Source organism: Nicotiana tomentosiformis, chromosome 7 (assembly GCF_000390325.3).
Source record: "Nicotiana tomentosiformis chromosome 7, ASM39032v3, whole genome shotgun sequence".
Classification (NCBI taxonomy): domain Eukaryota; kingdom Viridiplantae; phylum Streptophyta; class Magnoliopsida; order Solanales; family Solanaceae; genus Nicotiana; species Nicotiana tomentosiformis.
This window is the reverse complement of record NC_090818.1, coordinates 59,956,053-59,968,118: the sequence shown is the minus strand read 5'-3', so window position 1 is coordinate 59,968,118 and position 12,066 is coordinate 59,956,053. Positions and strand designations below refer to the sequence as shown.

The 12,066-nt window shown below is 36.5% G+C and overlaps 1 protein-coding gene across 1 annotated transcript; it reads left to right on the top strand.

Annotated features, from left to right (window-relative positions):
* The first annotated feature begins 10,995 nt into the window (after positions 1 to 10,995).
* LOC138895650 (uncharacterized) lies at positions 10,996 to 11,451 on the top strand. Its single transcript, XM_070180360.1, has 2 exons — positions 10,996 to 11,040; positions 11,143 to 11,451. Exons 1-2 carry the CDS (start codon positions 10,996 to 10,998, stop codon positions 11,449 to 11,451), a joined length of 354 nt encoding a protein of 117 aa, XP_070036461.1.
* Positions 11,452 to 12,066: the final 615 nt, after the last annotated feature.

Genomic DNA, 12,066 nt, shown 5'->3' with positions numbered 1-12,066 from the left:
AGATATATTTATGGGATCAGATTGTTCACCTCGGCAGTTCTATGAAACACTTTTATGGGATCGGGTTGTTCGCCTCTGCTGCATAATATTTTTATAGGTAGTAAGCGTATATATGAGTATCCTGACTCGAATTTGACGTTTTCAACTGATGTTTGTCATTTATATTCCATTTGAGGTAGTATTCGGTATTTGATGATTTTGTATTTATTTTTCTGTTGAGGACTATGTTTTACACATATATCTATTTTCGTCGCTACTTGCTATGCTTCATACATGTGTACTTTTACTTTACTTTGATTACTAGACTACTAGTAAGTGTCGATATCGAACCCTCGCCACTACTTCTTTGATGATAGACTAGATACTTACAGGGTACGCGTTGATTTACGTATTGATACTATACTTCCGCAATAATTGTGCAGGTAATGAGACATGTACATTTGGTGGTCATACAGGCGCGTAGGTGTAGCTGCTGAGGACACTTTGTGGTGAGTTGAGTTCCATGTTATGATCCACAACACACGAAGTCCCCTTCCTATTCATTTATCATATTCTATCTATTTCCTATTCTAGATAGTTGTTGTAGTAGTATCGTATAATCCAATAGATACTCATACACTTGTGACACTAGGTGTTGGGGACTTAGATTATTGTTCATGGTTGCATTTTTGTTATGATATTCGGTTCTTATATTTTGATTATATTCTAACCTTGATGATGATGTCTATAGTTTACTAAAAAGGGAACGAGTTTGCCTATTTATCTCATCACATATTCTAAAATATGTTATAGACTATCGATCGGCGTATTGATTGATTGTTGGAATGCCTAATGGCAGCGTTGAGTTCCATTAAGGCCTACGGTGGGAATTGGGTTGTGACATACAATAACGAGTTTTATGTTCAAACATGGAATCAAAACATACACATGATCTCTAGCATGATTGGAGAGGTTCATATAGTCATACAAACATATAAAGCATGATTGAAGAGGTTCACGTAGTCATACAAACATATAAAGCATGATAGCAGGAAGCACAATATCCAAAACAATGCATGATACAGCCTAAAGACTATTCGTATATACACTCGTCACCTCGCTTATATGTTGCTTCTCACATATTTCAATTAAAACAAATAAGGTCATATCCTAAGAGTTATTCCCTCACAATAAGATTAGGCAAGACATTTACCTCATCTGGCTAGTCTTCAACCTCAAATCGCATCAAAAACCTCGCTCTAGCCATCCAATCACGTAAATACAAGCAAAACATCAACCAGGGAAGTCAAACAATACTATAACAAGCAATCCCAATCCATAAAGCTTCGATCTTAAGAATTCCAAAAATTCAAAAAAGTAAACCCGGGCCCGCATGCCCCAAATTCAAAACCAATAACAAATCTTGATGACCTATAACCCTCTTATCTTGTATGAAAATTTCATTGAAAAATTGCCTCTCTCCAAGTCTAGGGTTCAAATATGAGAGAATAAGCTAAAACCTAAAATTCTAATTAATAACCCAGTTGCAGATGTTACATTTGCGACTAATACTTCATAATTGTGACCATAGGTTCTTAATTGTGACCATTGTTTGCAATTGCGACATGAAGTTTGCAAATGCACTCGCAATTGCAAATAAAGTTAGCAATTGAGAAATAAGAGCACCAGCAATCCCAAACTCAACCAAAAATGTTCTGAAACCACTCCGAATCACACCCGAGCACCCTGGGACCCCATTAAAATATTCCAATAAGTCCATATACCCTATTATAACTTGTCCAAAAACTCAAAACAAGAATAACAACATCAAACCCAAGAATCGAAGATCGAATCCATCTCTTAATATTCAAATATTCAAACTTCGTCGAATGCATCCGAATCATACATAGACATTCCAGATAACAACCAAACTTTGTGCATAGGTTCATATAAACCATTATGACCTATCCAAAGTATCAAAACCACAATAGGCGTCCGATAAAACCAAACTCAACTCCTAGTAAAACCTATAAATTCTTTAATTTTTTAAATTGCTAACTTTCGACAAATAGAGGAAAAAACCTTCTAGGAACATCCAAATTAAAATCCAAACATACGCCCAAGTCTACAATCACCATACAAACATTCTAAAATTATTAAATCATGATTCCGAGGTCGTTTACTTAAAAGTCAAACTTTGATCAACTCTACCAACTTAAAGCTTCCAAACTGAGAATCACTCAATCAAGTCAATCTCGAATGTTGCGAACATAAAACATAACCGCATACGCAAGTCGTAATACATCATATGAAGCTACTCAAGGTCTCAAGCCACCGAATAGAAATTCTAAAGCTCGAATCAATCGGTCAGGTAATTACATTCTCCCCCACATAAATATATATTCGTCCTTGCACGTGCCAAGAATCACCCCAAAACCGCCAAATCATTGTATAAGGTCATCATGCACATACCCATTCGTGACCTCTAAGATCTGATTTAGCTACATCAAGCAATAAATATACTCCTGAGAGATAACCACACGATGTAGAACATAACTCTTATACTCATAGCAATATCTTCTGACCACAAAAGCTACTAATTACCAAAACCGATACTGGTAATATACCTCATATCAAATAAAATATTATTCTAAAGTCATAGTGTTCTCTCATCCGACAAGAACCATTGCCAAGTTCTACACTGACTAATGGCAGTCTTCTTCCTCCAAACATACCTTATACAAATCTGATTGCACTAATTTCAATTCCACTAACCTCGTGTCACACGGTATAAGTTGATCTACTGACATGCCACATCAAATTCCATCTAGATCCTCATACGACCCGATCCGTGCCCTAAACAAGAAACATATAATGGAAAGATAACCAAATAAGAGAATTGACCAAAACGTTCAATAGATATAACAAAAAAAGTCATCACTCCATCAACCAATCCCACAAGGGAGAAACAAGACACACCAAATAAGCATAAATCATATCAAATCATAACCCCATTGCGATGCATAGCCCGATCGAACATATTAATCCACATAGAATACTCATTGAGCCATAATGCTCAAAATCAACAAACACATGTGTACCAAAAACCAACACGTAAAGTGCATAAAAACAACTATGGGGAGACAAATAGCATAATATACTACAAATAGTCAAAGCATGACTAAGGTGCAATAAGCAATTGAATATCTCAAGATGCATCTCGCTCAAATATCGCCATAAGTTCTAAATAGGACCACATCATGCGTGTGAATAATCAAGTGGTCTCACAACTCATCATAGCATAAGAGAATAACACATAAAAAATATCATGGTGCGAATAAGATCATATCCACCTGATGACACACCGTAGCAAAATGATGTGCTATGTATGCAAACCTAATCCAGTGTAAAATACACATTCTCATTAGGCCTACTAATGGGCCTCCAAACCGGTTTGGATCATTCCAAAATATATAAATAGCCTCCCCAAGAATCTACATGACCCTATCCATGACACATACAATCAGCTGTGAATCTTGACCATGCATTTACAATCCTCAACCAAAGGGATAGTCCGCCTCTACTAAATATAATCTCCAAACTACGACAGTACCAGAATCTTTATACATGATCTCTAACTCTCTCACTAAAATTATTGATACGTACACATACATAGTCACCCCATGGGATAAACTCCCATAACCTTCCGCACCAAGTAGGAAAACTTGAACATCAACGATTACTGACTACGTGATTTCTGTAGTACTAGTATAGCATCTACAAATCAATACACAATGTGTCTTATGCAACACACATTCTCCTCAGGCAATACAAGATAGTGCTAGAATTCTCTTAAATATCTGAAATCTCCCATGCTATCTAGAACTCATGACATTCCTTTAAAAATAAATCGCAACCTTGTCCCTTCAATCCCAATTCCACACAGCTTACTGCATCTATCATGCTATTATGCAAAAATACGAGAATCATGTTATCAACTCTGAATTACGAATAGGATACACAGTTCATCAACCAGAAACCTTCCACTTGACTCAATTCAAGAGAGAATCACAGTACGTAACAAACTTCCCATGCCTATAGAAAACACCAACCGTAGGTCGTGGTCAAAATCATCACCAACTCTTAGAATCCATTTGCACATAACCAAGCCATCATAACTGAATCTCTCTAAATCAACCAAGTCTTGCAGATTGCCAAACCCAAAAGTATTGCCATAAAACCTATATAACCTTATCATACCAAAGGAACTAATCATTTATATTACCATGATGATCTAAGTCATTGTTAAACTGACCCAACTTCTTCAGATTTCCTCTTGACTTGTCTTCAAGATAACACTTATCTTTCCTAGAACACTATGGATATTAATCAAAACTGATCCCAGGTGACCCCAACACGCAACCACGTCATCCTAATACCTATAAGCCAATTTATTCCCTCTTATGCACCCAATAGTATCTCAAATCGAAATGCCTACTCTCAAGAGACATTCTATGAATTTGATGTTGTATCTTTTATAACTCTAATACTGCAATGCAAAATCAATAATGATACACATATGCTACAACTCTTGGTCACAATCCAATGCAAATCTCAAATCTTCAGCCACACAACAAAATCAAGCAAATCCTTAAGTACCACTTACTGAAACTTAAACCCACTAGAACTTTTCTCGATATTCATCCACTCTTCTCTAATATCCAATGTAGCCAATACTTGCCGAAAGACTTGTGCTCCATTATCATACAAATATTTTAAGAAGCAGCCTCATCCTTAAGCAATCGAATGAATCCTTTCTCCTTGCACACTACATCCACAATGAATAACAAACCTAAATCATCCCAAGATTTGCATATACCTATAAAGCATAGAACAACATGCATCCAGCAAATTCCTTGATCGAATCATCCTAGAAAACATCCTCTTCAAGTCATAACCGGTCTACAAGTCTACCCTAATCCAGAAAATTACAACAACATGTGCCCAAATGACCTTGTCATTATTTGTAGACTCTCCCACTTGGCTCAAAGCCACAAAATACATCATCTGATATTCCAAAATAATCTTCTTTCTTAACTACCACAATCTTGCACTGTTACTTAGTTTAATCTCCTCATAGGCTCATGCAGCACTAGTCATCATACCTCCCAAAACATCCACCGAGTGTATACTCATCCTCGTGACACTCTTGGGAACTTCCTCAAGCTATTTGAACTCTAATTATAATACATGCATTCCACTGGATAGAAGGAAAACTCTTTATAGAAGCCTCATGAGAAGCACACAAGCTCAAACCTCATCCCTTGAGATAACCCACATATTAAGCCTCAAACCGACATCTTCCTATGACTCTACCATGGTCACAACTACTATGCACTCAGTTAGTCTTCATGAGTCTACACTTATCAACAAGATATAAGAATCCAATTCATTCCTCAAACAAACAACTGAAAGATGCACCGACACATTGACATCTTAAGACTATACAACACATCAAGATAAAAATCAAGCATCCATAGCCCTTTGCATCCCAAGAAAATCCTTCTCCGCACATCCAAACCATCTAAGCGCAATATTCAGTCATATAATACTCATCACATAGCTATCTTGCCACTCACTGTGCTATCAATCCCACTCCTAGATACACTACCAGGCATAAGAGTCCAAAGGCACATACTCATACAACTTAATCTACCGAGTCCAAGTTGTGGTGCAAACCTGGCCTCAAATCCTCTAGACTGACCTACCTTCACAATATAGAAACACATCTCGTGCCGCATCCACAACATCACAAGCCATTCGTGCATAGCTGATACTGAGTGCTCAACATTATATATAAGTGAATGAAAAAAACATTGAAGATACAGGCTTCAAGCTGAATCAAGGTTGCATGATAATGTAAATAAAGAAGGTGAAGGTTCATAGATGCCCTGTAGCCTCTCGACAATAAGTATGTACGTATACCGATCCTCAAGACTCTACTAGACACTTGCTCATGACTCGTAGAACCTATGAACCTAGAGCTATGATACCAACTTGTCACAAGCCAAAATTCCACCTAGTAGTGATGGCACCTAACCCAACCCGTTAGGTAAGCTAAACAATAAATAGCACAACTCGAATGTAAGATCATCAATAAATAATAAATAAGATAGCAAAAATCCATACAATTATCCCAAGGACTAGTGGTAGAAGTCATGAGCCACTAAGATATAGATCTACAATACTGGTACCAAGAAAATACAATATATGTTTGAATATACATAAACAGAAGTACAAATCCTAAACTATCATGAACAAGTGGTTGCTTGTATCTGAAATATTGGTACAACTTCAATGCTAACCTCAATCATCCACAACAGTACGGCTCCAAGATATGCACGCAAGGTGCAGAAGTGTAATATGAGTACGAACGACCACATGTACTCAGTAAGTATCAAAACTAACTTTGGTGAAGTAGTGACGAGGTTTTCAAGTCATAAGATACTCACTTTACTTAACTTGTTCAACTCAATAGCATAAACATGTACATAGCAACAATATAGAAATCTAAGCATGAAGTATAGTTGCGTCTATCGATGCACATAGAGAAGATGCGTACAAGCATCGTAAACCAACTAACAGTCTAGCATATAGAGAAGATATGCATCTAGCATTAATAAATCATCAACTATTGCATATAGAGAATATATGCATAAATGAACAATCCATGTTACACAAGTTGACAAATAGAGAAGATATGTGATGTAAACCAAATCTTCAATCAAAGCAGCATATGGAGAGGATATGCATGACCAATCAAATAACCGCCAATAATTGCATATAGAGGAGATATGCATGAAATGCCAAGTAACCTTCAATAGTATCATATACAAAGATATGGATGAGTAAACAAGTCAATTACAAGAATTAACATGGAAAGATATGTGCCGTAAACATTACATCAAGAAAAGTAGAATATAGAGAAGATATGCACCAAAGGCATGTATACATTCTAGGGATAGCATATAGAAAAGATATTCAGTTAAAAATTATGTATACATCCAAGGGGGTTTTGTATAGAGAAAATGCACAAAATCCAACCACTGATCAGTTTTTCATAATATGTGTGTACGTCATTAAGGAGAAACATGAGAGGACGATCCTAGGGATATAGATCCTTATCCATACGCTGAATGGACAACTCACATGCCATATTCATAACCACTACATGGACAATTTATGTGCCATGATCCTAATAACCACACAGACAATTCACGTGCTATAATAACCTAACCCACACCGACTACTCACGTGATGTCAATGCAGTCCATCACATAGAAAGAATATACAAGAATATATGTATACAATAAACGGATATCAAATCACATACTCATGGACTAAGAGACGTAGCATGCTAAGATATATGCATGTTGAAAGTGTATAACTACATATCAGATTAGGTGAGTAGTACGCCATACAATAATGAGTTTTACGTTTAAAATCACAAGCTACCAAATGAAAATGCTTAAGTTCGGTCGGGTCATTACAAGTAACTTGGCAAAAGTTATGTGTGGAGGTGTGCAGGAGGTTTGGGAACATTAGACCTCATGATATAGTGGAAGAATTTAACAAAATTATGAAGTTAGTGAGTGTGGATCAATATCAAGAACGATTTGAGGGACTCACTAGTTATATGACCATTATCAATCCATTATTAAATGACACCCACTTTGTTTTTAGTTGTATTAGTGGTTTAAAACCTAAATTGAAACCACTAGTAAAACGAGATAACCCCTCAACTATTATAGATGCTTATGAGATTGCTAAATTGTATGAGGAGTCTTTTACAGCCTTTACTTCACTCATTCCCTCCAAACCTATTTATTACATAACTAACTCAAGACCCTTAGCCCTCACCTATCCTAGATCCCCCCAAAGTCCCAAACAAGTAACACTATCAGTTCCTAACCAACCTTTGAGAATCACTTACTCAAACCAAATGCCACATATTAGGGTTCCCCTCAAACCAAATTCCTTTGAAGCTTTGAGAAAATAAGGTATGTGTTATAAATGTAAGGACGTGTATTACCCAGGGCATGTGTGTCAAGCCAAGACTCTCTGTGCTATGGAGGGGGTACTCGTGGAAGGTGAACCAAAGATAGAGGATTTTGTAGATGTCATTTTATCATTAAGTTACTTGGCTTTGCTAAAACGATTCCCTTAACTGTGCTAATTGATAGTGGCTCCACCCACTCATTTGTTGATCCTTATATGGCCAAATAATTAAGGTTACAAGTGTAGCCTACTACAGTATATTTAAAAGTATTGGTGGAAAATGGTGAATCCATGTACTGCAATAAGGAATGCCATTTATTTTCTTGGAAAATGCAAGATGAAGTGTTTTCATTCAATATTAAGCTTATGAAGGTTGGGGGTTGTGATATGGTCCTAGTGATGGAATGGCTTGACCTTTTTGTTCTAATAGTACTGAATACCCAGCCACGCAACTTATCCTTTCAAAAGGAAGGTAAGATTGTAACCTTATGGGGCATAAATGAGAAGCTTGAAGTGACATCAATTGATAGTGAAGCACTCGGGAGAATGTTGCAGTGTGAAACTTGTAAGGTGATGGCTGAAATATGTATGAAGAACTCTGGGAATACAACAACTGGAAAAGAGCTGATAGATCCTGTTGTGGAAAGGATATTGTCAACTTACATGGAGGTGTTTCAAGAACCGAGTTGCTACGTAAGAGGAGTTGTGATCATGCAATAAACTTGGTTCCTGGTGCACAACTATTTAATTTGAGACCTTATATGTACTCTTAAAATCAAAAGAATATAACAGATTCAATCATAAATGATATGCTTGAGGTAGAAATAGTGATTTTCAGTCATTCATCCTTTGCTCTCGCTGCTTTACTCGTTAAAAAGAAAGACTCTACTCGGAGACTTTGTGTCGATTATAGAAGGTTGAATGCCTTGACTGTTAAAAACAATTCTCTTATCCCTATGATTGATGATCTGTAGGATGAATTACATGGGTGTAATGTGTTCTCTAAGATGGATCTCAGGGCTGGATACCAGGTGAGAATGAATGTTGAAGATGAGCACAAAATTGCCTTTAGAACCCATCATGGGCTGTGGCAGTTTAGAGTCATGCCATTTGGACTAATAAATGCTCTTTCTAATTTCCAATTCTTAATGAATGAACTTTCTAAAGAGAAATTGGAAAAGTTTATATTGGTGTGTTTTGACGATATTTTGGTGTATAGCAAGACTATAAAAGATCACCTGAAGCACCTTGAAGTAGTATTACAGCTGAAGAAAAGGAATCAGTTATTTGCTGAAGGAGTAAGTGTGACTTTGCTCAACCACAAATTGAGTATCTTGGGCACATTATTTCAGGAAAGGGTGTAAGCACTAACTACAAGAAAGTGATTTTAATGTTAGAGTGCCACAACCTGCAATTGTGAAGGAGCTGAGAGGTTTTCTAGGTTTGACTAGATACTACAGGAAGTTTGTTACGAAGTATGCACAACTCAATTGGCCTTTAACTAATTTATTGAGGAAAGGAAACTTCAATTGGAGTCTTGAAGCAACTGCAGCCTTTCAGCAACCGAAAAAGGCTATGACCAATGCTCCAGTATTGACCCGACCTTACTTTAGCAAGCCTTTCATTCTTGAAGTAGATCCATGCAACACTGGGGTGGGAGTTGTATTGATGCAAGAAAAGAGGCCACTAGCATTCATGAGTCAGTCCTTAAGCAAAAGGTATCAAGGGCTATCAACTTATGATAAAACATCGATTGCTCTTTTGATGGAAGTGGAAAGGTTGAGGCATTACTTGCACCCACGCCGCTTCATAATTAAAATTGACCACTTGAAGTTTTTGCAGGAACAAAATATTATCACTTATTTGCAACACAAAGGCTTAACCAAGCTGATGGGATTGAGCTATGAAATTCACTATAAAAAGAGAGTAGAAAACATTGTAGTTGATGCCCTATAAAAGAGAAGTGAAATACAATAGGATGGCAACCAACCACAATGCCTTGTAGTAAGTCAATTGTAGCCCAAATGGTTTGAAGAAGTGGTGGCAAGTTATGAAGGAAAGCAAGAAGTGATGCAACCTATATTTAATCTCACCACTAATCCAACTATTATTATAGATATCACTCTATAGCAGGGTTTTGGATTGGAAATCATGGGAACATAAGACATCAATTAATCACAATTATATACAACTCTTGATTGGGAGGACATTCAGGTGTGATGGATATATACCAAAGAGAGAAGATAGTATTCTATTGACCTTCAATGATCAAGGATGTGAAGATAATTGTGCAAGAGTGTGAGCTATTCTAGAGATGCAAAAATGAGTAGGTGGCCTATCCTAGGCTTCTACAGCCACTACTTGTGCCTGAGAAGGCATAGGAACATATCTCAATGGATTTCATTGAGAGCTTACCAAAATATCAAGGTTAGGACACTAATCTAGTAGTAGTGGACAGGTATAGCAAATATGCCTATTTTCTTTCCTTAGCTCACCCCTTCACATCATCTCAAGTGGCAAGGTTATTCATGGATACAATCTATAAGTTACATGTTTGACTAAGAGAATAGTTTCAAACAAATATAAGCTTTTTATCATCAATTTTTCAAAAGAACTTTTCAAGAATTTGCAGATGCAACTGCTTTATAACTCTGCTTATCACCCATAAATGGATGGACAAACAGAAAGGTTGAATAGGTGTCTGAAAAACTACTTGAGGTGCATGACAATACATAAGCCTAGGGAATGGAATACATGATTGCCTTTAGCTGAGTTCGGGTACAATAGTAGTTACCACATCTCATTGAAGATGACTCCTTTCAAGGTAATATATGATTATGATCCTCCATAATTATCCTTTGAGTTGATTGCACATACCAGAGTAGCTTCTATTGATGAGATACTTAAGGAAAGACAAGTGATAGAAAAAATCTGGAAAAGGCACATAATAAAATGAAAATGTATGATGATGAGAAGAGGACTGAGAGAGAGAGAGAGTTTGAAGTAGGTGACTGCGTGTTTTTGAAGCTATAACCATACAAACAAATATTTTTGGCAGTAAGGAGGAGTTTGGAGTTGGCTTCCAAGTTGTGTGGCCCTTAGCAGATTATTCAAAAAGTTGGACATGTTGCATACAAGTTGAAGTTTTCCCCTTCAGCTAAGATACATCATGTATTTCATATTTCTCAACTCAAGAAGAAGGTGAGACCTCAGACTATGCCTTCAATTGATCCACCTATCTGTTCTCTAGAGGGAAAACCTTTGGTGGACCATGTTGCTATACTAGATAGGAGAAAAAAGGGGAACAAATACACAACTCAAGTTTATCAGTGGGCCAACTTACTACCTGAAGAAGCTACTTGGGAAGACTACAATTTTATCAAGTCTCAGTTCCCAGATTTTGATGAACCTTAAGGACAAGGCTCTGAGGGAGGATGGATTGTTAGGATTTTCTGAAGTTTTTAATTTTATAGTTGGTCCATGTTTAAATTCAATTTGTAGTATTAAATTATGAAAATTGAGTTCCCTAGATTAGTATTGCTATTTCAATTAAGTCCAAGAATTCTGTTAGTGGATTGTGGATAGGTGTCAGTGTTAGAGTAATAATAGGGAATCCAATGTCAGATTTGGTTATATATCTCTTGGTTGTTGTTCTAAATATTATTAAGTGAATAACATTATTCTCTTTTATAGTATCTTTACTCTTCTCTCTTGTCATGACCCAAAATCTCACCTAACTATGATGTCACCTAACCGCAACATGCTAGGTAAGCCAAGAAGTAAATAACATAACTAGAATAAAAGATCATCAATAATAAATAAATAAAATGGTGGGAAATCCATACAACTATCCCAGGGATTGGTAGTACAAGTCATAAACCACTAAGATTTAGATTTACAACATTGGTATGAAGAAAATACAATATATGTTTGAATATACGTAATAGAAGTACAAATTCTAATCTACTATGAACAAGTAATAGATTTTATCTGGAATTCTGGTACATTCTCTATGCTAGCATTCGTCAT

Coding starts and splice junctions, on each gene's coding strand:
- LOC138895650 (XM_070180360.1), top strand. CDS start 10,996: ATGTATGATGATGAGAAGAGGACTGAGAGAGAGAGAGAGTTTGAA. Junction 11,041..11,142: donor AGAGAGAGAGAGAGTTTGAA/GTAGGTGACTGC, acceptor GGCCCTTAGCAG/ATTATTCAAAAAGTTGGACA.